Source organism: Oryctolagus cuniculus, chromosome 13 (genome assembly GCF_051225735.1).
Source record: "Oryctolagus cuniculus isolate XC-2025 breed Fujian yellow rabbit chromosome 13, ASM5122573v1, whole genome shotgun sequence".
Lineage (NCBI taxonomy): Eukaryota > Metazoa > Chordata > Mammalia > Lagomorpha > Leporidae > Oryctolagus > Oryctolagus cuniculus.
Window position 1 is genome coordinate 40,165,768 of NC_142879.1, and position 27,879 is coordinate 40,193,646.

Genomic DNA, 27,879 nt, shown 5'->3' on the forward strand with positions numbered 1-27,879 from the left:
TACATGTTCCTGCTCTCTGTCTTAGCAATGCTCCTGGCTCTTATTCCCTCATTCACTTGCCAGTTTTAGCACTTTACTCATTCCTCATGGCAACCCACCAAGCCACAGGGAATTAAGGGAAGGTGTTTGATGGCTCATGTGTGCCTTGAGGGTTAAAATTTACTAGATTCTGGTTTTGCCGAAATATTGGGCATGATTTATTAAAACCCACATCAAACAGATCAAAAGGATATAGCACTTTTTCTACAGGAAGAGAAGCTAAAACCTTGCTGTGGATTATGGGTTATCCAAAAGCAAAGTAACCAGGCAAAAATCAAGAATACAAGGGAACAGTAACAAGAATTCTGCTTCATATAACTTAACTTTAAGAACGACTATTTCCATAAATTAAGCAAATATTTTTTTTCTTGATCTCAGAGTTCAAACCATATTTATAAGTGTGTAATTCAGCTACTGTTTGGTTTAAATGGGCTTGTTGAGCTAGCCTCTAAAATGTCATCATTTTGCTGTTTTTCTTTTTTTTTTCTTTTTAACTTTTATTTAATGAATATAAATTTCCAAAGTACAGCTTATGGATTACAATGGCTCCCCCCCCCCATAACTTCCCTCCCACCCGCAAACCCTCCCTTTCCCTCTCCCTCCCCCCTTCCATTCACATCAAGATTTTTTGTTTTTTTTATAGGCAGAGTGGATAGTGAGAGAGAGAGAGAGAGAGAGAGACAGAGAGAAAGGTCTTCCTTTTTGCCATTGGTTCAACCTCCAATGGCCGCCACGGCTGGCACGCTGCAGCCGGTGCATTGTGCTGATCCGAAGGCAGGAGCCAGGTGCTTCTCCTGGTCTCCTATGGGGTGCAGGGCCCAAGCACTTGGGCCATCCTCCACTGCACTCCCTGGCCACAGCAGAGAGCTGGCCTGGAAGAGGGGCAACCGGGACAGAATCTGGCACCCTGACCGGGACTAGAACCTGGTGTGCCGGCGCCGCAAGGCAGAGGATTAGCCTATTGAGCCACGGCGCCAGCCTAAGCTTCATTTTCAATTCTCTTTATATACAGAAGATCAGTTTAGCATATATTAAGCAAAGATTTCAACAGTTTGCACCCACATAGAAACACAAAGTGAAAAATACTGTTTGAGTACTAGTTATAGCATTAAATCACAATGTACAGCACATTAAGGACAGAGATCCTACATGAGGAGTAAGTGCACAGTGACTCCTGTTGTTGACTTAACAAATTGACACTCTTGTTTATGGCATTAGCAATCACCCTAGGCTCTTGTCATGAGTCGCCAAGGTTATGGAAGCCTTTTGAGTTCATCAACTCTGATCATATTTAGACAAGGTCGTAGTCAAAGTGGAAGTTCTCTCCTCCCTTCAGAGAAAGGTACCTCCTTCTTTGATGACCTGTTCTTTACACTGGGATCTCATTCGTGGAGATCTTTCATGCAGGTTTTTTTTTTTTTTTTTTTTTTTTTTTTTTTTTTTTTTTTTGCCAGAGTGTTTTGGCTTTCCATGCCTGTAATACTCTCATGGGCTTTTCAGCCAGATCCGCGTGCCTTAAGGGCAGAACAGAGTGCTGTTTAGGACATCTGCCATTCTATGGGTCTGCTGTGTATCTCGCTTCCCATGTTGGATCGTTCTCTCCCTTTTTTATTCTATCAGCTAGTATTTGCAGACACTAGTCTTGTTTAAGTGCTCCCTTTGGCTCTTAGGCCTATCATTATGATCAATTGTGAACAGAAATTGATCACCGGGACTAGTGAGCTGGCATTGGTACATGCCACCTTGATGGGACTGAATTGGAATACCCTGGTATGTTTCTAACTCTACCGTTTGAGTTAAGTTAGCTTGAGCATGTCCCGAATTGCACATCTCTTCCCTCTCTTACTCCCACTCTTACATTTAACAGCGATCACTTTTCCGTTAAGTTTCAACACTTGAGAATAACGGTGTACTGATTACAGTATTCAACCAAAAATATTAAGTAGAACAAATAAACAAAAAAATACTAAGAGGGATAACGTATTAAGTTGTTCATCAACAGTCAGGGTGAGGGCTGATCAAGTCACCGTTTCTCATAGTGTTCATTTCACTTTAACAGGTTTCCTTTTTGGTGGTCAGTTAGTTGTCACTGATCAGGGAGAACATATGGTATTTGTCCCTTTGAGAATGGCTTATTTCACTCAGCATAATGCTTTCCAGATTTCCTAACAGGGATCACTTTTCAGTTAAAATTTAAAAACCTAAGAATAATTGTGTGTTAATTACAGAGTTCAACCAATAGTAATAGAACAAAAAAATACTAAAATGGATAAAGTATTACATTGTACATCAACAGTCAGGACAAGAGCTGATCAGGTCACTATTTCTCATGGTGTCCATTTCACTTCAACAGGTTTCCCCTTTGGTGCTCAGTTAGTTGTCGCTGATCAGGGAGAACATATATTTGTCCCTTTGGGACTGGCTTAATTCACTCATCATAATGTTTTCCAAATTCCTCCATCTTGTTGCAAATGACCAGATTTCGTTGTTTTTGACTGCTGTATAGTATTCTATAGAGTACATGTCCCATAATTTCTTTATTCAGTCTACTGCTGATGGGCATTTAGGTTGGTTCCAGGTCTTAGCTATTGTGAATTGAGCTGCAATAAACATTAGGGTGCAGACAGCTTGTTTGTTTGCCAATTTAATTTCCTTTGGGTAAATTCCAAGGAGTGGGGTGGCTGGGTTGAACGGTAGGGTTATCTTCAGGTTTCTGAGGAATCTCCAGACTGACTTCCATAGTGGCTTAACCAGTTTGCATTCCCACCAACAGCGGGTTAGTGTCCCTTTTTCCCCACATCCTCTCCAGCATCTGTTGTTGGTAACTTCTGAATGTGAGCCATTCTAACCGGGGTGAGGTGAAACCTCATTATGGTTTTGATTTGCATTTCCCTGATTGCTAGTGATCTTGAACATTTTTTCATGTGCCTGTTGGCCATTTGGATTTCCTCTTTTGAAAAATGTCTATTGAGGTCCTTGGCCCATCTCTTAAGTGGGTTGTTTGTTTTGTTGTCGTGGAGTTTCTTGATCTCTTTGTAGATTCTGGTTATCAACCCTTTATCTGTTGCATAGTTTGCAAATATTTTTCCCATTCTGTTGGTTGCCTCTTCACTTTCCTGACTGTTTCTTTTGCAGTACAGAAACTTCTCAATTTGATGAAATCCCAAATGTGAATTTTGGTTTTGACTGCCTGTGTTTCTGGGGTATTTTCCAAGAAGTCTTTGCCCGTACCTATATCTTGCAGGGTTTTTCCAATGCTCTCTAATAATTTGATGGTGTCGGGTCGTAGATTTAAGTCTTTAATCCATGTTGAGTGAATTTTTGTGTAAGGTGAAAGGTAGGGGTCTTGCTTCATGATTCTGCACGTGGAAATCCAGTTTTCCCAGAACCATTTATTGAATAGACTGTCCTTACTCCAGGGATTGGTTTTGGATCCTTGATCAAATATGAGTTGGCTGTAGATGTTTGGATTGATTTCTGGTGTTTCAATTCTTTTCCATTGGTCTATCCATCTGTTTCTGTACCAGTACCATGCTGTTTTGATTACAACTGCCCTGTAGTATGTCCTGAAATCTGGTATTGTGATGCCTCCGGCTTTGTTTTTGTTGTACAAGATTGCTTTAGCTATTCAAGGTCTCCTGTGTCTCCATATGAATTTCAGCATCATTTTTTCCAGATCTGAGAAGAAGGTCTTCGGTATCTTGATTGGTATCGCATTGAATCTGTAAATTGCTTTTGGGAGAATGGACATTTTGATGATGTTGATTCTTCCAATCCATGAGCATGGAAGATTTTTCCATTTTTTTGGTATCCTCTTCTATTTCTTTCTGTAAGGTTTTGTAATTTTCATCGTAGAGATCTTGAACGTCCTTGGTTAAGTTTATTCCAAGGTATTTGATTGTTTTTGTAGCTATTGTGAATGGGATTGATCTTAGAAGTTCTTCCTCAGCCATGGCATTGCCTGTGTATACAAAGGCTGTTGATTTTTGTGCATTGATTTTATATCCTGCTACTTTGCCAAACTCTTCTATGAGTTCTAATAGTCTCTTAGTAGAGTTCTTTGGGTCCCCTAAATAAAGAATCATATCATCTGCAAAGAGGGATTATTTGAGTTCTTCCTTCCCAATTTGTATCCCTTTAATTTCTTTTTCTTGCCTAATAGCTCTGGCTAGAACTTCCAGAACTATATTGAATAGCAGTGGTGAGAGTGGGCATCCCTGTCTGGTACCAGATCTCAGTGGAAATGTCAATAGAATGCAACAACACATAAGAAAGATGATCCATCCAGACCAAGTGGGAATTATCCCTGGTATGCAGGGATGGTTCAACATTCACAAATCAATCAATGTGATACACCACATTAACAGACTGCAGAAGAAAAACCATATGATTATCTAAATAGATGCAGAGAAAGCATTTGATAAAATATAACACCCTTTCATGATGAAAACTCTAAGCAAACTGGGTATGGAAGGAACATTCCTCAATATAATCAAAGCAGTTTATGAAAAACCCACGGCCAACATCATATTGAATGGGGAAAAGTTGGAAGCATTTTGCTGTTTTCTATAGAAAAAATATTTTTCAATTTATGTAACAATTCAATTGACTTAAATTATAACCCATTTTTAAGTTGAAGCTATCTGTGCAGCAATTTCTCTACAGTTGTACATACAATGTTTTTATTGTTAAATAAACTAACATTTAACATATTGCTTTATGGAGACCCCAAGATGGTGGAATAGCGAGGGAGCTTACTGCTCTAGTCTAGGGGAAGATAATTGAAAAAAAAAAAAAAAGCATGGAGAGAGTGCAATCTCAAGGAAGAGTCAGAGAGAAAACAGTAGAGGAAACTCCATGCAAATTAGAGTGGCACTGTGGACCTACCTGGAAGGTGTGGACATGTACAACTCAGGACCCCAGGAGCCAAGAGCCTTAGCACCAGTTTTGGAGAGTAAGGTGAGACCAGACTGCAGCAGCCCAAGCCACTGGCATAAAGCTGCAGGAAGAGCCTGGAGCGAGTTCAGCTTGGAACCCTGTGGGGACCGTATACCTGCCAACCTAAAGATTGAAAAAAAAAAAAAAACAGCAGGAAACACTTCTCTCTCCCTGACCACTGGGCACCAGCATCTAGCCAAGAAAAGGCAGGCATCATTTTGGACATTCATTACAGTTGCACCAGCTTGTGTCTGTGTGCCCAGCAACCAGCTGAGAAGAGACGCTTGAGTCTGGCTGGGAGAAATGACAAGGGGCTGGGTGCTCATCACTGTGAGAGCCTTGTATGTTGGGACTGTGAACACACTGTTGCTGCATGGGAAGGCACAGGGTGTGGCTGGATCTTTGGGTAGTCACTATGGGTAGCTTCACAGGCTCAGGGCTCCCTGATTCCCTGTTGAGGGTCATTGTTGTGGGATCTGTGCTCACACTGAGGACTGCATAGATCCTGGTGTAGTTCTTGTGGCACTGCAAATGAATATTATATAAACTGGGGCTTGTGCCCAGGCATTGGTCTCCTTGGAGAGGAGGAGGTCAGGGTGAGACTACGCCAAGAGAGAACAAACCTCCCCTCTGACAACAAAACAAAACAAAACAAGATATTTACCATGCCCAATTTGGGTGTCACCTTGGATACTCCACTCACCCTGGAGCACTGAACAGAGCCCCCTATCACACCTAGCACATACCTCAGGGTATTCACTGAAAGAACAGAAACTCCACTAAGCCACAGATGTATAGTCCAAATATAAAAGCCATCATAAGGGGGAAAAAAAAACACCCCAACAAGTGTCTCCACATATGCCTAAAAATAAACACAGCAATTCAAGAAACAAGAACAAGGAAGACAACATGACACCTTCAAAGGAACACAACAACACTTCAGTACTAGAATGTGAAGATGCAGAGATTGAGGAAATGCTGGAAACTTAATTAAAAAATTGATCGTAGGATTACTTAGAAGTAATCAGAAGAAAATCCACAAATTAAAGAAATCCATACATGACATGAATGACATTTTTTCCATGAAATTGAGATTTTAAAGAGAAATCAAAATGAAATATTGGAAATGAAGAAATCAACAGATCAAATAAAAAATGTGATGGAAAGCCTTAACAACAGACTTGGTGAGGCAGAAGAAAGAATATTGGAGTTAGAAGACAAAAAACATAAATTGGAAAACTAAAACACAGTGTTTGGAGATTTATGGGATACCATCAAATGACCCAACATACAGATCTCAGGAATTCCTGAAGACATGGAAAGAGAGAATGGATTAGAAGGCTTTCTTGGTGAAATAATTACAGACACCTTGCTAATTTGGAGAAGGGGACATCCAAGTACAGGAAGCACATATAACTCCTAATAGACAAGATTAGGATACATGATACACTGTAGTCAAATTCTCTACAGTTAAATGAAGAAAAGCTTCTAAAACATGCACAAGAGAAATGCCAGATTACTTTTAGAGGATCTCCAATTAGACTCACAGCTGACTTCTCATCAGAAACCGTATAGGCTTGGAGAGAATGGCAAGAAATATTTCAAGTCTTAACAGAAAAAATTCTGTCAACCCAGAATACTGTATCCTGCAAAGCTCTCATTTATACATAAAGGTGAAATAAAGCCCTTCCATAACAAACAGAAATTGAGAGAATTTGTCACCACTCATCTAGCCTTACAAAAGATGCTTAAGATTGTGCTACACACAGAAACATGGTCATCATTACAAAATAAGGTGAAGACAGAAAATCTTCCAGTAAAAGTATAAAGGAAATTCAAAATAAATGGGAATATTAATGGAGAAATGGCAGGGCCAAGTCATTAGTTATCAATAGTCACCTTGAATATAAATGGCCTCAACTCTCCAGTTAGAAGATACAGACTACCTGTATGGATTAAAAAACAAAACCCATCTACTTGCTGCCTACAAGAAACTCATCTTACCAACAAAGATACACATGCACTGAAAATGAAAGGATGGAGGAAGATATTTCATGCTAACAGAATCCAAAAAAGAGCCGGTGCAGCCATGCCAGTATCAGATAAAATAGACTTTAACACGAAAACTGTTAAAAGAGACAAAGGAGGGAGGATACTATGTAATGATTAAGGGATCAATTCAACAGGAAAATGTGATTGTAACAAATTTATATGTACCTGGCTATTTGAAGGAAATGTTAATGGTTCTAAAGGGGATATAGACTCCCATACAATAGTAATGGGGGACTTCAATATTCCACTTTCAACAATGGACAGATCAACCAGACAGAAAATCAGTAAGGAAACAACAGTTAATCAACACTGCAGACCAAGTGGACCTAATAGATTTCTACAGAACTTCTCATTCTACAGTTGAAGAATACATATTCTTCTCACAAGTGCATGGAACTTTCTCTAGGATAGACCACAGGCTAGGCCATAAAGTAAGTCTCAGCAAATTCAAAAAAATCGAAATCATACCATGCATCTTCTCTGACCAGAATGGAATGAAGCTTCAGATGAACAACTCAACAATCTCTAGAACATATGCAGACATATGGAGACTGAACAATATGCTCTTGAGTGAACAGTGGGTCATAGAAGAAATCAAAAGAGAAATAAATAAAATGTTGAGGAACAGTTTTTTTCGTACTATGTGTTGAATTCTTTACCTAGTATAGTCAATCTTCTATGTATAAAGTTAACTGAAAACAGATTTTAGTAAAAAATAAGAATGGGAATAGGAGAAGAGGAAGAAGAGTGGGAGAGCAGGTGGGAGGGTGGGTACAATGGGAAGAATCACAATATTCTTAAAGTTGTATTTATGAAATGCATGAAGTTTGCATACTTTAAATAAAAGGTTTCTGGGAAAAAATGTCTGATGGATTTTTAAAAATAAAAAAAGATACTGCTTTATGCTACAATAAAGGTATTAGTACTTTAAAAACAAACTAAAAACTAGAAAGAAAGGAGAAGGAAGCGAGGAAGGGAAATATCATTATATTCTTAGAATTAAATTTATGAACTATATGGGACCTGTTCTCTTTGTGTTAGTATCACATTAACATGAGAATTAATTTGAAAAAATAATTATCTTCAATTTAAAAAGAAAATTTATCGAACATTATGGTTAGTGGTGCATTAAGCTTGTGATGATAAAATAAACTGAAAGTATGTTATTGCAAAAATCAAAGGAAAAAAAGAGAGGAAGGAAGAAGGGGAGATTGAGGGAGGAGTATGGTTATCTTAGAATTGTATCTGAAATACATGGAATCTGTTCTCTTTATATAATAAAAGTTAAAATCATATCACCACCAACAAAAAAGGGGCATCTAAGTAGGAAAGAAAGAGGTAAAATTATCAGTGTTTTTAAATAAAATGATTTTATATTTAGAAAACCTTAAGATCCTACCAGAAAAAAAACTACAAGAACTAAAAAAATTCAGTAAAGATTTAGAATGCAAAATCAACACACAAAAACCAGCAGCTTTTTAATACACAAACAATGAAATTTCTGAGAAGTTCAGAAAGCAATCACATTCACCGTAACTACAAAAAACATTCAAAAATACATTTAACCAAGGAAGCAAATGGTCTGTATAATTAAAACTGCAAAGCACTGATGAAAGAAATTGAACAGTACACAAAAAAGTGCAAAATGATCCCATGGATTGGAAGGATTAATATTAAAATGTCTATTGTGACCAAGCTATTGCACAAATTCCAGGCAATTCCTTTAAAAATGCCAATGAAATTCTTCATAGAAATAGAAAGTATACTCTTAAAATTTGTATAGAACCCTAAAAGACTCTGAATAGCCAAAGAAATTCTGAGCAAAAAAAAAAAATGTTGGAGGTCTCTCACTACCTGACTTCAAGACGTACGACAAAGCTGTAGGATTCAAAATAGGATGGTATGGTTATAAAAGTAGACTCATAGACCAGTGGAACAGAACATGAAGCTCATAAAGAAATACATATATGTACAGCTGATGAATTTTTGACCAAGCAACGAGAACATATATTGGAATATATTGGAGAAATACCAGCATCTTCAATAGGTGGTGCTGGGAAAATTGTACATGCAGAAAAAAGAGACTAGATCCTTATTTCTCCAATAGTTACAAAAATCAACTCAAAATGGATCAAAGACTCAAATATAATACCCAAAGCATTGAAAGTACTTTGGGACATTGGCCTGGGTAAATATTTTCTGCATATAATACCAGAAGCACAGGCAATGAGAGCAAATTTTGACAAATGCAATTATGCCAAGCTAAAAACTTCCGTACAGCAAAGAAAGCAATGGAGTAAAGATACAACACAGAGAATGAGAAAAATGTACTTGTAAACTATTCATTTGACAAGAGATCAATTTCCAGGACATAAAAGGAACTCAAAAAACCTAAGAACAAAAAATAAAAAATCTGACTCAAAAAAAGTAATCACCTGAATAGCCATTTCTAAAAAGAGGACAATACAATACAAATGTCCAACAAGTATATGAAAACATGCTCAACATCACTAAACAGGGAAATGAAAATCCAAATCACAATAAGGTATCATCTCTTTGTCAAGATTCCTCGTTGAAAAGACAAAAATTACAGATGCTGCTAAGGATGTGAAGAAGGGACACTCATACATTGTTAGTGGGGATTTGAATGAGTACAGCCATTATGGAGACTACTAGAGAGGTTCCTCATGAAAGCAGAAATAGAATTACCACATGAACTAGAGATTCCATTCATGTTGGTAGCAGCATTATTCATAATAACCAAGATACGGAATCAACCTAGGTAACTGTCAATGGATGACTGGATAAAAAAAATGTGGGACAGATACAGAAAGGAATTTTTTTCAGTCATAAAAAATGAAATTCTGTCATTTTCAGCAACATGGATGGAACTTGAGGACAATATGTTGAGTAAAATAAGTTAGGCACAAAGAGGCAAATACTACATGTTCTCACTTATATGCGGAAGCTAAAAAGTTGATCTCAAGCAAGTAGAGAATAGACTGGTGGTTATTAGAACCTTGGAAAAGGGTATGGGAAAGGGAGGGATGGAGAGGATGGCTAATGGGAACAGTGGTGCAGCTGGATTGGAGGAGCAATTTCTAACGCTGTATAGCACAGTAAGATACCTGTGGCTGACAATGGCTTGAGTATTTCAAAATAGCTAGGACAAAGGATTTTGAATGTCCCCAACAAAAGAAACGGTACATGCCTGAGATGTTAGACCTAAGAATGACCCTAATTTGATCACACCACATTGTATATGCATATTGAAATATCACACTGTCCTCCATAAATAATTACTATATGTCAATTAAAAACAAAAAATCTATAAGTGTTGGTAGATTCTGTAAACAGGCAGAAACTTTCACATGTATTAGCTACTTACCTCATCACTCTCTAAATTTAGTCTTCCTTGTAAGAAAGAGTTGGCTACAATAAGGAGAGCTTCTTCTGGCCACTTTTCGTACCAGTCAATTGTGCAGGAGCTAATCACAGAAGGATACGCTCTACAATACTGGCGGAAGTTAGGTGCTGAAGGACTCATGACCACAAAAACGTGAAGATTTATATATACTTTCTGAAAAGGAATGAAAACATAAGTTGTTAGAATGTAAACCATTGCGGGCCGGCGCCGCGGCTCACTAGGCTAATCCTCCGCTTTGTGGTGCCGGCATACCGGGTTCTAGTCCCGGACGGGGCGCTGGATTCTGTCCCGGTTGCTCCTCTTCCAGGCCAGCTCTCTGCTGTGGCCCGGGAGTGCAGTGGAGGATGGCCCAAGTACTTGGGCCCCGCACCCCATGGGAGACCAGGAGGAAGCACCTGGCTCCTGCCATCAGATCATCGTGGTGTGCCGGCCGTGGTGGCCATTGGAGGGTGAACCAATGGCAAAAGGAAGACCTTTCTCTCTGTCTCTCTCACTGTCTAGTCTGCCTGTCAAAAAAAAAAAAAAAAAAAAAAAAAGTAAACCATTGCTTTAAAAATTATATTGAAAATTCCACCTGAGACTTGTTTTAATTCTTTCCTTAAAGGGAAGAATAGTGACAGATCCATTGTTTGAGTGTCTGCCAGAAACAGAGCCCTTGGAAGGGAAAAAGTGTCCCACAGAGCCCTTGTGAGGGCAGCAGGTGGTTCTGAACCACGTGACCTACTTGCTTGGCTGGGTTGGGAAGGGGAGGCACTGGACTCATCCAGAGCATCCCTTGTATAAAGCAAATCTTAACAATGTGCCTGGTGCTTGAGTTCTGTTCAGCAGGGCATCAGCCGGTGACAGATTTTACTATGTAACTCTATTCTCTGGGGTGGTGTGTGCTTAAGACCCAGAGAAATGCAAAGTGTGAAAATGGTCAGGTGATTTAGAGCTGGCTGAAAGACACAGACAAAAACAGAGCCTGACAGGATGGGCAGAGCACCAAGGGAGGCAGCAAAAAACTACAGCTACAGAATCACAGCGCAGCGGTATTAGATCCTTGCCGATCTGCACATCTGGGGTGAAGTGCTTGTGTCTTTGAAGTTTGTCTGCATCCCTTTTCCTCCTGAGACCTGGCTGTGCTGCTGCTGTTCCTGGGTTCCTGGCAAGACTGGCCCCCAGGGCAGAGAATCCTTCCTTTCTATTCCCACCTGTCACTTTATAATAAACTTACATTACTGACAGCAGCCTCAGAGTCAGGATTTTTTTTTTTTTTTTTTGACAGGCAGAGTGGACAGTGAAAGAGAGAGACAGAGAGAAAGGTCCTCCTTTTGCCGTTGGTTCACCCTCCAATGGCCGCCGCGGCCGGCACACCGTGCTGATCCGATGGCAAGAGCCAGGTGCTTCTCTTGGTCTCCCATGGGGTGCAGGGCCCAAGCACTTGGGCCATCCTCCGCTGCCTTCCCGGGCCACAGCAGAGAGCTGGCCTGGAAGGGGGGCAACCGGGACAGAATCCGGCGCCCTGACTGGGACTAGAACCTGGTGTGCCAGCGCCGCAAGGCGGAGGATTAGCCTAGTGAGCCGCGGCGCTGGCCCAGGATTCTTCTTAATTCAGAGTCTAACTTGTACAAAGGGATGATATCCTCAAGTGTCAAGCAATCTATTTTGTCAAATAAGTGTGGTAAAATGGAAAGAAGACTAAAGGGTAAAATCTTCCCCCTTTTTGACTTTAAAAGAGTATTTAAAAAGGCAAATAACACAGGACACTACAAAATTCATACAATACAGAAATGTTTAAAGCAAACATGAAAATACCTCTTTTTGTTTTACACAGGAGTGCCCTAACTCCTGCCGATACTCAAATTAACAATTTCAAGTGTCCTTTTATTATTATTATATCAAATATTTTTGAAATATATTATATATGAATAATGAAATAAACAATCAAAAAGGAATGCTTGGTTTAATTTAATTATTTTCATTTATTTGAAAGAAAGAGAGAGAGAGAGAGAGAGGGAGAGGAGAGGAGAGAAGAGGAGAGGGAAGAGAGGAGAGAAGAGAGGGGAGGGAAGGGGAGGAGAGGAAAGGGGCAGAAAGGGGAGGGGAGGAAAAGAAAAAGAGGGACAGAATAAGAGAGAGACAGACAGACACATCTTCTACCTGTTGGTTCACTCCTCAAATGCCCATAGCATCTAGGGCTGGGCCAGCCAAAGCCAGGAGCTTGGAACTCAATCTGGGTCTCCCACATGGGTTTCAGGGACTCTAGTGTGGAAGTCATCATTTGCTGTCTCCCTGGGTGTGCCTTAGCAGGAAGCTGGAGAGGACATGGAGGTGGGTCTTGAACTCCAGCACTCTGATATGGGAGGTGGGTGGCAGCTTACCTGCTGTGCCACATGCCCACCCTATTTTTTATTTCTGGAGTGCACTATTCTCCACAGAATGCCTTTGTTCTTCCTTACCATTCACCACCTACTGAGTAAAATAATAATATATATGAATGATGAAGCAAATAGTTTAAAATTTCTTACTGGGATTCCCTACTACACTAACAAGGTATGAGAATGCCATAAATTATCATGGTAACTTCCAGTATTATTTCTACCATGAAATATTTAAAATGTATCTAAATCTAAGGTCCATTTATGCTACATTATTCCATTTCTGAAATTTTTTTTTTTTTTTTTTGGACAGGCAGAGTTAGACAGTGAGAGAGAGAGAGAGAGAGAGAGGTCTTCCTTCCGTTGGTTCACCCCCCAAATTGCTGCTACGGCTGGCACGCTGCACCGATCTGAAGCCAGGAGCCAGGTGCTTCCTCCTGGTCTCCCATGCGGGTGCAGGGCCCAAGTACTTGGGCCATCCTCCACTGCACTTCCTGGCCACAGCAGAGAGCTGGCCTGGAAGAGGGGCAACTGGGACAGAATCCAGCGCCCCAACCGGAACTAGAACCCGGTGTGCCGGCGCCACAGGCGGAGGATTAGCCTAGTGAGGCACGGCGCCAGCCCATTTCTGGATTTTTTAAAACATATGTTTCATAGACTAAGTATCTGTAGAGTTATGTCAGCTGGCCTGATTCAATTTTCAAATGATCCTATGATAAGACAAAAACTGGCACTAGAAATAACCTGACCTGAGGTCCATCACCAGTGAATGCTTTGCTTTGGGTGATCATTCGGTAAGCTGCCGGTCATTCTTCATCACGCCAGAAATGCACAAAGAGCCCAAGTCCTTGCTCCAAACATCTCAGCAAACCAGTTCTTTGATAGCTACCCTGCTGCTGAGCCCATTCTCTGTATCACCTACTTTATCTGGCTAATTTCTTTTTGTATCCTGTACCTCCAGGTTAACTCTGGGCTAGTCAAAGTGATGAAGTAATTTTTTTTTTCTTTCTGGATATGTTACCTACATAGCTGAATGAAAACCTCACTAGCTAGGAAGGAATCTCAGTGTAAGAAATAACTGTTGGCCGGCGCCGTGGCTCAATAGCCTAATCCTCCACCTTGCGGCGCCGGCACACTGGGTTCTAGTCCCGGTCGGGGCGCCGGATTCTGTCCCGGTTGCCCCTCTTCCAGGCCAGCCCTCTGCTGTGGCCAGGGAGTGCAGTGGAGGATGGCCCAGGTGCTTGGGCCCTGCACCCCATGGGAAACCAGGAAAAGCACCTGGATCCTGGCTCCTGCCATCGGATCAGCGCGGTGCGCCGGCTGCAGCGGCGGCCATTGGAGGGTGAACCAACGGCAAAGGAAGACCTTTCTCTCTCTGTCTCTCTCTCTCACTGTCCACTCTGCCTGTCAAAAAAAAAAAAAAAAAAAAAACTGTGTGATTTTTCATTTGATCGTCTCCAGTTCTTATCATGTTTTTAAAAGTCAGTGATAGGCTCAGGACTTTGGTAAATCTTGGGTTTACCAGAGGGTACGGTGTGTCTGTGTAGGGATGGTGGTCATTATTTCAAAGAGTCACTTAAAGAATTAAGGAAATTATATCCAATTGAAAACCATGTACATAATTATAAATATAGTTTAATTTTAATGCAATATGAGAATTTTATAAGTACCTTTTGGAATAACACAAGTAAAGACTGTCTGTCATCCACATATCCAGGCTCTTTAACAAAAGGTCTAGTTCTGATTACGATGTTGTCCAACTCCGCGTCTTCAAACAAGTCAGGTATTTTTCTTGAATTGACAATGCAATTCAAATCTTCCAAAAGAGACTTCTTAGGAGAAACATATAGTTTATCAGGAATAACTAGATTATTCATATATTCTACTTTGTACACATCAAATTGAGAAAGCCATAGTATTTAGGGGTAACTAATGCTAATTTTTTTGAGCTAAACTTTCAATTCAAAACTATTGAAAATGTTTTTTTTTTCAGTCAAAATAAGCTTCATCCAGCTATTCATTCATTCAAACATGAAAGAAACATATACTTGGTATTGAAGATATGCCAAACACCTGTGTTTGGCACTGTACAACAGACATGGAGGGATGGGTACATAATAAATGGGAGAAAGACCTTGCTTCCGGCAGTTCCTCGATGCCCCTGACGTACCTATGTGTTTGAACTGTAGACAAGCTAGACCTAACACAACTGCTGGAATATTTTAACTTAACCAAGTTCATCTCTACACAGGGTTCCTGATCAAATGGGAAAGGTAGCAGTAGAGAAAAGCAGTGAAGGAAACTCTACTGGCAGAGTTGTTACAAAAGTCTAAACACCTTGTGCTTCAAAATAAACCCAAGCCTTCTTAAAAAAAAAAAAAAATCCCAGCTCTCTTCAGTATACCCCTCATGGAGTCATGGTATTTCAGTTTAGGTGGGAACGGTGGAAAGCTTGTGGGAAGTCCGCAGCAGAGAACACCAGTGGGGCCATGGGGCTGGCTGATTTCCTGTCTCCCCAGGACATGGGAGAGAGCTGCCAAAGCTGATTGTTTAATGGAGTGCTGGCTGGTCTTCTGGACTCATGTGGAAAGCAGTGATATGGCCAGAAAAAATCCACAAAGTGTGGAAAGTAGATCCAACAACTTTGAGGTCCTGAGTCACAAGGGAGGATTCATTCATTTCAGCTTTGGTCTGAAATAGTTGTCTGAGAGATTATTAGAACAACGGGCTCTTGGCATGGTAGACACTATAACTTGAGAAATCCTAAGATAAAGCATATGGTGGAACCTCAACAAGGTCAATCGAGTAGGATATTTAAATTTGGAAAAAGGAGAATGTATAGACAGAGCAGAAAACTTGGACGTCTTGCAGTACAGTTAGTAGGTTTACAACTAATAAATGACATAAAAGAAAACAATAACCATCAAGAGAGGCCTAGTGTTAGAAGAAAAAACAGGATGAGGGTTTGAAACAACATTTATAACTAGATGTTTGTCTGAGTCATGCATAATAAACAATGTTTCTGTGAAATTTTGCCACAAAGGGGTAAATGCATGCTTGCTTGCTTGCTATCTATCTATCTATCTATCTATCTATCTATCTATCTATCTATCGGCTATGGAAGGCCATAATGCAAAATAGCAGAGCTAAAAAAGGAGGAGTGATTAGCACATTTTGCTTGTATGTAAAGAAAATGTGTCTTGCAAGTAAACTTCTGAATCTATTGTAAAGTTAGAGCCAAAGGAGGAAAAAGGAGAGAAACCGAAGACTGAGTGCCTGACAGCATGTGCAGGTCACATATGGTGGAACATACGTTGATACTTTAATACAGATCACACAAATTCTGGTATAAGATGGGTGACTTCAGTTATATAAATAATTTCCCATCTTCAATGAATATGAACGTGATAAAAACACAGGAAATATTTTATTGTAATGTTTAGTCAAGACTATCTACAGCATGATTACAAATATAAAAATTGTGGGCTATGACTGGGTAAACACAGAGAAGATTGAAAATAATTGATATGGTGGGCTAATAGAACTACAGAAAATCTATTTTCCTACTTTCCATTCAAACATTCAACTTCTCATTGGAGAGCTATGTAAACATGAAACTTTGGAAATAATAAAAACAAGAAGAGCTTACTTGTTCTAGGTTTAAATTAGAAACCATCACCACAGTGGGGTTCCCTTCTAACCCTGCTTGAATAAAGGCCTTTTTAAGGACTTCTTTGAACTCCGCGTATCCATAACTGGGAGATGCAGGTACTCGGTACAGCTTGTGTTCCGTCAGGTAGCAGGCCAAGGCTGTACAAGCCTCTTTTCCGCATCCATCGATTCCAATCTGTACAAGAAAGAAAGCCTACCATGAGATGCCTGCACATGCTCTGGGAGTCTTCCAATGGACAGCATCTTCTTTCTTGTACAAATATGTCAGGTTATTTTTATTTATCATCTTTCATGAGATATTTTTAACAAATATTTAAAGTGTTATAAGGCATTCATTCACATTCAATATTTTTATCTGTTCTCTTCATACCCTCTTGAAATATGAGATAATCTCACTGGAAAGGTAACTGGAAAAAATAGCAAAGATAGGCTTGTAAATCACTACTGTGTCTGTTGATATTCTTCACTTATAAGAAAGTAGCTAGCTATTTTCTTATTCCTGAAGAACACTTGATGAATGCTTCTTGGTGAGGATGGTGAGGTGTCACCCTTTAAAAACAGCTTTACTATAATTCACAGGCTATGTCTGTGCAGTGCACAAGTCAAATATTTATACAATTATTATCACAATCTAATGTTAGAACATTTTCATTACCCTGAAAATAATTCTTTGAACCATTTGTAGTCAATTCCCATTCTGACCCCCAAGCTCAAACGGGCAGTCACTGAGATGCTCTCTGTTTCTGTGGATTTGTCTTCTCTGGGCATTTCATCTAAGGGGAATTATGCAGCATCCAGTTTACTGCATCTACTTTCTTTCACTTGGTCTAACAATTTTGTAGTTCTTTGTATCAGTAAATTTTTCCTTTTTAGTGCTGGATAGCATTCTATTGTGTAGACCAACTAGGATTTGTTTATCTGTTCACTGAAGGACATTTGGATGGTTTCTACTTCTTGGCTATTCTGAATAATGTTTCTAGGAAAGCATCATACAAGTCTGTGTGCATCTTTGTTTTACTTTCTCTTGTGTAGCTGTATCAGAATGGAATTCTCAGTCAGATGATAAACCTATGATATACTTTATAAGAAGTTCCCAAACCATTTCCCAAATACTTTACAATCCCAGCAAAGTCTGAGAGTTCAGTTTATCTACAATCTTGACAGTACTTGTTATCTTTTTGATTTATAGCTATTCAGATTGGTTAATATTATCTCACTGTGAGATATATATGATATATATATATATAATATGACTCACAATTTTTTACCTAGAAACCATTTACTTGAGGTATATAACTTCATGAGTTTCATATATACAAATTTAGGAACACAGTGATTCTTCCCATCCTATACTCCCTTCCACCCCTATGCCCACCCTTCTTTCTCCTCCCTCTCCTATTCCCATTCTTATTTTTTTTAAAACATTTTGAAACACCCATTTTTAAAAGATTTATTTATTTGAAAGAGTTATACAGGGAGAGGGGAGAGAGGAGAGGGGAGAGAGAGAGAGGTCTTCCTTCCACTGGTTCACTCCCTAATTGGCCACAATGACTGCTTTCTCAGGCCACAGCAGAGGGCTGGATCGGAAGTGGAGCAGCTGGGACTTGAACCGGTGCCCATATGGGATACTGGCACTGCAGGCGGCAGCTTTACCTGCTATGCCACAGTGCTGGCCTGTGCTCCACTTCTGATCCAGCTCCCTGCTAATGTGCCTAGGAAAGCAGTGGAAGATGGCCCAAGTACTTGGGCCCCTGTAACCACGTGGGAGACCTGGAAGAAGCTCCTGACTCCTAGCTTTGGATTGGCCCAGTCTGATTCATATATTTTCAATGTGGCCTGACTGTTCTGTTACCTTCCATGTTCCATTTTAGGATTCCCAGACCTCCTACTTTTTTTTTTTTTTTTTTTTTTTTTTTTAATTTCAACACATCAAGGTTCACTCTTAGTGCTGAGAAGTTCTATGGGTTTTGACTAACACATAGGGTCACGATTACAGTACAAAACTCCATCATTTTACCTCCTCTCCTTTCCCATGAAAACTTTGGCAACCACTAATTTTTCTACTTCTCCATAGTTTTGCCTGTGGAGAGTGTCATATTATTGGATACAACTTTTCCAAACTAGCTTCTTTCACTTTGCAATATTTCTTTAAGATGTGCCTCTGGCTTGCTGTGGCTTGATAGCTCACTTGTTAATCTCTGAATATTATTATTCCATTGTACAACTGTGCCATACTTTATTTGCTTACTGAAGGCCAGTAATCTTCCAGTGTTTGGGGATTGCGAATAAAGCCATTAAAATTGCTTGTGTGCAGGTTTTTGTGTGGGTGTGTTTTCAAATCAGTTGGGTAAATACAATCACTGGCTCACACAGCATCACAAGGCTAAGTTTAGCATTGTAGGAAACTGCCAAACTGTGTTCCAAAGTGACTGTGCCATTTTGCATTCCCACCGGCAACGAAGGAGAGCATCTGTCGCTCTGTATCTTCGCCAGTAATTGATCTGGATCAGTTCTTTGGAGGATGCCACTTTAAAAGGCACTCAGTGGTATCTCTGTTGTTGTCCCAAGGGAAAATTGATTCTGAGCATCTTTTGACATCCATTTGTGGAGGCATTTGCTTATTTCTATGAGGATTTCATGGGACTACTTTTCTCACTCTTAACTGCGTTAAGAAACTGGTGTATTTTTAAATCTCTCTCATTTTCTTGCCAACACATGTGGCCATCCCAGCTCCTGCATCTTCTTCTCCACACTGTTGGACGCTCATCCCAGGCTGTCTGGACCTCTGGCTACCACAAATGTGAGCCAAGCTACCCAGCCTCAGGCATTTCCTTAACACAATGCAAGACGGAGGAATAAAATGTCTTTGTCTGGTTTTGATATCAGGATGTTATGGGCCTCAAAGATGAATTCTGATGTATTCTATTTTCTGGAAGTTTGTTAAGGATTGGAATTCATTCTTCTTCAACTATTTGATCAAATTCTCCAGTGAAGCCATTTGGCTTTGGAATTTTTCTTATGGGAAGTTTTTATCCCCCCCCCCCAAGAAATATTTTATTTAATGAGTCTAAATTTCATAAATACGACTTTAGGAATACAGAGATTCTTCCCACCATACCCGCCCTCCCACCACCACTCCCACCCCCCCCACTTCCTCCTCCCTCTCCCATTCCCAGCCCCATTCTCCATTAAGATTCATTTTCAATTAACTTTATACACAGAAGACCAACTCTATATTAAGTAATGATTTCAACAATTTGCACACATACAAAATATAAAAACTGTTTGAGAACAAGCTTTACAGTTAATTCTCATAGTACAACTCATTAAGGACGAAGTCCTGCATGGGGAGTAAGCGCACATTGACTCCTGTAGTTCATTTAACAATTAGCATTCTTATGCATACACCATTTATTTTCTAGTTTCTCTGTGATTTCTTCTTTGACCCACTAGTCATTTAGTAGTGAATTGTAAAAGTTCCACATAGTTGTGAATATCTCAAATTTTCTTATGGTGTTGACTTCTAATTTAACTCTGTCATTATCAATGAATATACTTTGTATGATTTCAATCCTTTAAAATTCATCGAGACATTTTATGGTATGGCACTTGGTCTGTCTTGGAGCATGTTCTACATTTGCTTCAGAATAAATGTTCTTTGCTCTTGTTGGATGGACATCAGTCAGGTCAACCCACTTCACAGTATTGTTGGAGTGTTTATATCCTTGCTGATTTTAGGCCTAGTTGCTCTAACAATGGTGGCACTGAAGTCTCCAAATATTATTGTTTTATTGATTATTTCTCTCTTAAATTCTGTCAGTTTTGGTTCTACATATTTGGGCTTAGTTTTTAACATGCATATATAACTATTGTATCTTCCTGATCATTGACCATTTTATCATTATAATCTGTATTTTTTCTCCTTAGATAATTTTCCCTTTTTCCTACTTTGCTATTAGTATGCTCATTTCAACCCTCTCATGATAATTGTTCACATGAATTATCTTTCTTCATCTTTTCATTTCAGTCATTTTGTGTCTTTGAAACTAAAGTATGACTCTTGTTGACAGCATATCATTGAATTTTGTTCTTTTTGAAGTCCAGTCTTTCAATCTCTGCCTTTTTGTGCATTTAAATTTATGTGAAGATTGATGTGTTCGATTTATGTCCATCATATTGCTGCCTTCTGTATATCTCGTGTCCTTTTCCTCTTTACTACCTTCTTTATTGACAAACATTTTCTAGAATTCTGTTTTAATTCTTTTGTTCTTTTAAAATATTTTTTTGAGTTCAGTTTTTTATATTCAAAATAAGAACAATTCATTGAATGATTCTATAAATAAAGGAAAAAGTAAACCACAATCTGGAAAATGGTGAAAAACTTGGTATCTGAATGTATTATAAACAATTCCTACAAACCAATAAGAAAAAGATAACCCAACAGAAAAATAGACAAAGGATATGAATGCACATTCACAGAAGAGGAGACTCAAATGATCAAGTCAGTATTTGCATGTCTGAGTCTGAGCCAAAAGTAATTAATGCGCTCTCCCCTAGCAACCCTCAACAATGGCTGATTGGAGCTGCTATATAGATACTCCACATACTCTGGTCCCTTCTGGGTCATGTGTCCTATAGCATTTCCTAGAGTTTCTTCCAAGTCATTAAGCTCCAGTTGCTTATAATAGTAACTGGCTTGAAATGCCCCAAGTATAAATGACCTTACCTTTCCTGTGTCACTTCCTCAGTCCCTACCTGCTTCCTGTGATTAGCTTTCTCATTAACCTTGAATGTTTGCTTCAGAGCCTTCTCCTGGGGGAACTTAAAATAATACAAAATTGTTTAAGCTTCCTTGCTGTGATTGGACAGAGACTGAGCCTTGGCATCTCAATGGGAACTTTCCAAATGAAAAAGAAAAAGCCACCGCCTATCTTGAAATGCTTATGAGAGAATGGGCCTGAATGTTTCAAGCCAGCCTTAATGACCAGGGGTTCAAACCATAGCCAAAGGTTCAGACTTCGAAATTGCCTCACGCTCAGGACTCTAGCTCATGGATCTCATGCAGGTCTGCTCTCTTTATACCCTCTGAACCTTGTCAAAAGTCAATCCCTTTGGTCCTGACTTTCTTGGCATCATAGCAAAACCATCCCTTTTCCTTAAGCCATTTCAAAGAACACATTTATTGAGATATCACTGAAATATAAACATTGTAGATATATAAGATGTATAACTTGATGTTTGTTAAATGTATACACTGTGAAATATTCATAACAATTAAGCTAATTAGCACACCATCACCTCTACACACTCTCTATGTGTGTAAAAGGTGAAGATCCATTCTCTTAACAAATTTAAGTATATAACAGAGTAGTGTTAAATATCATCACCATGCTGTACATTAGATCTTGTCTCCAAAATTTATTCATTTTGTGCAACTGGATTACACTATATATCTTAATTTACCACAATCTACTTCAGGTGAACACTAATTAAATTCCAGTAAAATATAGAAAGTTTGCTCCAATTTGCTTCCATTTCCTCCCTGTTCTTTTGTGTTTAGTGTTATATATTACAACTTAGCTCATTATAAGCTTAACAATAGTTTCATAATGATCATTTTATGCAATTATATTTTGAAGTAGTTAATAGTAACAGAGAAAAATTATTTGTGGTAGGCAGAATAATGCCCTTGCCATCTTGTCCTGACAAAATATGTCTATATCACGACCCCTGGAACTGTGAATCTGTGTGTATTACCTTATATGGCAAAAGACTAGAAATAGTGAGGTTATTCAAGATTAAATGGCCGGACCCAGTGTAATCACATTAATCCCTGAAAGCAGAGAACCTTTCTTGGCTGTAGTCAGAGAGACAGAGATGTGATGTCTGTTGAAGGGTCAGAGAGATGTGATGTTGCTGGCTTTGCAGACAGAGAAAGGGGGTCACGAGCCAAGGGATACAGGAAGTCTCCAGATAAAAAGGCAAGGGAACAGATTCACTCTTAAAGACTCCCCGCCCCCCCTCCCCACCAAAGCATGCAGTCCTGCCTACACCTTGATTTTAGATGAGAAATATGTCATATTTCTGACCTGCAAACCTGTAAGGTATTAAATTTGTTTAGGCTGGGGTAATTTCTTTCAGAGGCAGTAGAAAACTAACATACTCTGTTCTAATTATGTATGTAATTTCTCTTATTAATGCTCTAATCTTCATGTGGACTTAAGTTACCATCTAGTTGCATTCCCTCTCAGCCTGAAACATTCCTTTAGTGTTTCTTACAGAGTAACAGTAAATTTCTACTTTTTGTAACTAGGAATGCCTTTCTGTCACTCTACATTTTTTGGAAGGATGTTGCTAAATACAGAATTTATGAAACTTCCTTTTTTCTCCTCTTATTACTTCAAATATGTTGTCCCAATGCATTCCCATCTCCACTGCGCCTGATAAGTCAGCTGTTTATCTTTTTTTTTTTTTTGAAAATATTTATCTCAAAGAGAGAGAGAGAGACAGAAACAGAGAGAAAGAGAAAGAATATATGTCTTCCATCTACTGGTTCACCCCCCCAAATGACTGCAATGGCTGGGGTTGGGCTAGGTTGAAGCCAGGAGCTAGGAACCCTATCCCGGCCTTCCATGTAGGCAGCAGGGGCTCATATATTTGTGCCATCTTCCACTACTTCCCCAGGAGCATTAGCATAAGGGAGCTTAATCAGAAGTGCAGACTTGAACGGTGCTCCATCACAATGCTGGCCCCAGCCGTTAAATTTTACTGAGATTTCCCAGGACACAGTAAGTCTTCTTTTCCCTCTCTTTCTGTCTTTGTGATTTTCCTTTGCTATTTGACTAGTTTATGATGTGTCCAGGTATGAATCTAATTATGCTTACTCAGAGTTTCTTGACATGTCATTGGAGCTTCTTGGATGTGAAGATGAATGATATGGGGCCTTATTTCTATCACAATGCTTCTGCTCCTTTATATTTCTGCTCTCTTTTTAAAAAACTCTTATCTTGCAAATTTTGATACACATGTACCCTTCAAGTCTCTGAAGGTTTGTTCTTCAGTTACTGGATAATTTTTCCTGCTCCATATTCAAGTTTGCAGATTCTTCTGCCATCTTCAATCTGTTGAACTTTCCTAGTGAAGTTTTTTTATTTCATTTATTCTAATTTGCAAGCCCAGAAATTCCATTTTATAAAATAATTTTTGCATATTTTCCTCTAATGTTTTCAATTGTGTTTTCCCCCTATTTGAGTGTATTTCTAACAGCTTCAACTCCTGATGTCTGCCAAACCCAACATTTATACCTATTTCCAGACAGTTTCCACTTTTTTCCCCTGTAAATTTTTTGTCTCTTCTAAAGTCTTAAAATTTTTGTTGAAAACTAGATATTTTACATAATATATTATCTGTAACAACCTTTTAAATCACTGCCTTAAATACTAGTTTTTCAGTTATCTTTTTCTGAGCCTTAAACAATACAATCTAGTGTAACTATGTAAATTTTCTTTTAAAGGGTCATGTATGATTTCTTCTTTTTACTTCCTTACCTAATTAAACTAATGTCATTTGAATTCTCCAACCTAGATTTTGATTAATTTCATTATTTTATCTGCTTTAAATGTTATTCATTAAATCATTAAGCTCCCCCTGAGTTGTTTTCCCCTGCTTAATTGCACATGCTAGGACAGCCAGTTAAATTACTGCTTGCAACACTGAACCCCAGGACAAAAATCTACCTATCATGTTTACAGTAACAGAATTGGAGGAAGCAGGGACTTGCCACATATTTTTAATAAGGGTTTACATTTTTTAATAAAAAAGGGCTCTAAGAGGGCAATTAGGTTTGTGAGAGAATATCTATGGAGGAATTATTAAGTAGGCAAGATTCTATTGAGAGTAGGCTTTTAAAAAATTGCTCTGAAAACATTTTCAGTAATTATGTAATTGAGAACTTGTTATAAACGTACTTGTTATTAGGAAAGGGTTGATTTAATAGAGACAAGAGTCCCTGTGGTAAAAGAAGTAAACAGAGTACATACCATTTGGGACTAGAAAAGTAACCTGTTAATAGTTGAAATAAGACACACAGAATCATACCCCTTACAGAGCGGATGTTCTAAATGTGGCAACAGACAATAAGGAAGCACATATGTGGGGAAAGATACTGCTGAGAACACGCAAGAAAAACAAAGTCGAACAAGGGGACAGAGTGACGGGGACTGAGGGGAGAGAAGGGACTCGCTATTTTACACAGAGGGAGGGAAGACTACTGAGCAGTCCATGTGGAGATGAGGGTGGTTTTAACAGAGTGGTGGCTGTGGAGATGCAGTCTGGAAGTTGCACGGCTAGGACCTACTGATGGAGAGTAGGTGAGGAATGATGGAGAAGTCACAAAATTTAGTGACTCTGAGGTTTCTGGTTAGAGCAGTAGATGTATGTTGATGCTGTTTATGAGATGGGGAAAGTTAGCAAAGGAGTGGTTTTGGTGGTTGAAAATTTGCTGTGCATTTTTCTTGATTATATTTTCTAACTGCTAATTAGTCTTGTTACATATGTCTGTTTAGATAAAGGAGTATTTAAATGAAACTCTAGGGAGGGGGACATACCCTAGTGGTTAAAGTGCCAGTTAGGATGCCCACGCCCCCTGCTGGAGTGCCTGAGTTGGAGCCAAAGCTCCATTCCCGATTCCAGTTTCCTGCTAATGTGCACCTGGAAAACAGTAGGTGATGGCTCAAGTAATTGGGTCCCTGCCACCCATGTGGGAGACCTGGAATGTGTTTCTAGCTCCCAGCTTTGGCCTGGCCCAGTCCCGCCTGCTGTGGATATTTGAGGAGTGAACTCTCTCTCAGTTAAATAAGAAAAGAGCCACAATATTAAAAAAATGAAACTACCTATTCTGGATATAAAAATGCTCTTTTTGGAAAAAAAGGCATGTTAGATAACTAAGCAGTTGTAAATAATTTAAGTATAACATAAATAACTAAAAAGTAGGCATAAATAATAACTTAAAGAATCATAAAAATAATGCCTTATGTAATTGGCTAAATATGTGAGATTTTATTTAACTTTCCAGAAGCTTTTCTGTACTCAGAGTGTTTGGGAATTTTCCAAGAACTTAACTCCCACTTGTTCTCATGGGAAGTAAAACTTAGTGCAAAGGTTTACATTTCTAGGTCAGTACTAAAGGAAGTAAACTATGTCTGAAGTCAGGATCTGCTTGCACAGATCCTCTATTAATTCTGAAGACACATTAAAGAAGCTGCCAGATCTATCAATTTTTTTTCACATCAAATTCTTCCAAAGACAAATAATATTTTTATGTACTGACAAACTTCTTATGCAAACTGCAGAGAGAACAAAGATACTGTCCTATGACTCCATTATTATTTTTCATAAGGTGTGGATAAATAAAACATCTGTAGATTAAGTATATTGCATTGATGTTCCTTAATTTGAATTTGCAAACTTAAAGGCATTTGAGAACTTAAATTCTTACCAGTAACATGTGGCTCCCTGAGTGTCGAAGGACCCTGCTAGCTCTCACAATATGCTGTATGGCTTCCTTGAAGAACACCATGGGATAGGAGATCTAGCAGAGGAAATGTAGCAAATAGACTGATTACAGGTATAGAAAAACCAAAGTCAAACATGTATTGTAGTTTTACATAAGAGGATACAGGATTGAGAGAGACTATTCTAGCAACCCAGTGATCTGGACTTGGGAGCCTGGTTTTCAGGAACATTAAAGGAGATCGAATAGTGAGGCCCTTGCTGTGGCTCAGTGGCCCCAGCCTGCGGTGCTGGCATCCATGTGGGTGCTAGTTCAAGCCCTGGCTGCTCCACTCCATATCCAGCTCCCTAAAAATGTGCCTGGGAAAACAGCGGAGGATGGCCCAAGTCCTTGGGCCCCTGCACCCACGTGGGAGACCCAGAGGAGGATCCTGGCTCTTGGCTTGGGGCAGGCTCAGTCCTGGCTGTTGTGGGCATTTGGGGAGAATACAGAAGACCTCTCTTGTTCTGACTCTCGTTCTCTCCCTATCTTTGCCTTTCAAATAAATAAATCTTAAAAAAATTTTGCACAATGAAGACCATCCCTGTGCAAATATTCTGGTAAGACATATTGGGGGGGGGTGTCACAGAGTTGAGGGGAAAGAACAGTTATAAATAATTACAACAGTTACTATTGGCAACAACAATAGTCCCTAGTCTGCTTTTCTATTGTTCTGTCTCAGCAGGTAGGACAGTGGTGGGAGAAAGAAAATTGGTTTCTGGTACCGGTGATTCTTGGTGTCTCTGCTCACACAATGGGCACATGAAGGTGTGAAGAATGACAACTATTCTGGCATAATTTGCTGCCAGATGTTGCTACTCTGGACCCTATTGCAAATTTCTTTATTACTCTCTACTAATTCAACTCTCTGCAGCCTCAGTTGTGTACTTGGTCTTTAAAATCACATGCTATTAGGCCGGCACCATGGCTCTCTAGGCTAATCCTCCGCCTGCGGTGCCAGCACACCGGGTTCTAGTCCCAGTTGGGGCGCCGGATTCTGTCCCGGTTGCCCCTCTTCCAGGCCAGCTCTCTGCTGTGGCCCGGGAGTGCAGTGGAGGATGGCCCAGGTCCTTGGGCCCTGCACCTGCATGGGAGACCAGGAGAAGCACCTAGCTCCTGGCTTTGGATCAGCGCGGCGCGCAGGCCTCAGTGGCCATTGGAGGGTGAACCAATGGCAAAGGAAGACCTTTCTCTCTGTCTCTCTCTCTCACTGTCCACTCTGCCTGTCAAAAAAAAAAAAAAAAAAGATTTATAAAAAAAAGAAACTGCTAGGAAAATCACATGCTATTGAGACAAACTAAGACGAAACAGCATAATGCTAAGTTTTTAATGGTTTGCTTTGAAACCTTAGGGCACACTTTCCCCCACTGCTCTCATGCACAAACATGTCCTAAAAGTATCGGATCTGCTGTACCTACACATGGATTCACATGTGTATAAACAACCGCAGGCAGATACAGCCCTCTTCACAGGCTCTTCGCTATGTCTTTACCTCTTTAAACTTCGAACCCAACTTCATCTGGAATTCGTTAAGCACATCAGCAAGTTTACCATAGTCATTGGTATTCTGATAGGTTTTTTTCCTATGAACCTTGTTTACATCCAAGAAGTCCACAAACACAGTTGGGTCATTCATCAGGTCTTCTGGAGTCCACTGAATCTGTTGTAAAATAACAATTTCCCGTTACAGTTCACAGCACAATGGCACTGGTTCCTAAGACTAACCTAACATATCTGAGTCAGAGGAGCTCTTGGCGGCGGGGCCCCAGGCTCTGGGTGTTAATCGTACCTGAGCCATGTAGTCCTTTCGGCAGGGAAGCAATGGACTCGCTCAAGAGTGA

The 27,879-nt window shown here is 39.6% G+C and overlaps 1 protein-coding gene across 1 annotated transcript in view; it reads right to left on the reverse strand.

The window, feature by feature from the left end:
* DNAH14 (dynein axonemal heavy chain 14) overlaps positions 1 to 27,879 on the reverse strand; it is a 321,439-nt gene that overhangs the window by 85,616 nt on the left and 207,944 nt on the right. The window contains exons 53-57 of the mRNA XM_089311474.1: positions 27,531 to 27,698; positions 25,985 to 26,077; positions 16,466 to 16,663; positions 14,487 to 14,648; positions 10,418 to 10,609 (exon numbers count right to left, since the gene is read on the reverse strand). Of these exons, the coding sequence (XP_089167600.1) occupies positions 10,418 to 10,609; positions 14,487 to 14,648; positions 16,466 to 16,663; positions 25,985 to 26,077; positions 27,531 to 27,698 (813 nt within the window). The remainder of the gene's footprint in view (positions 1 to 10,417; positions 10,610 to 14,486; positions 14,649 to 16,465; positions 16,664 to 25,984; positions 26,078 to 27,530; positions 27,699 to 27,879) is intronic.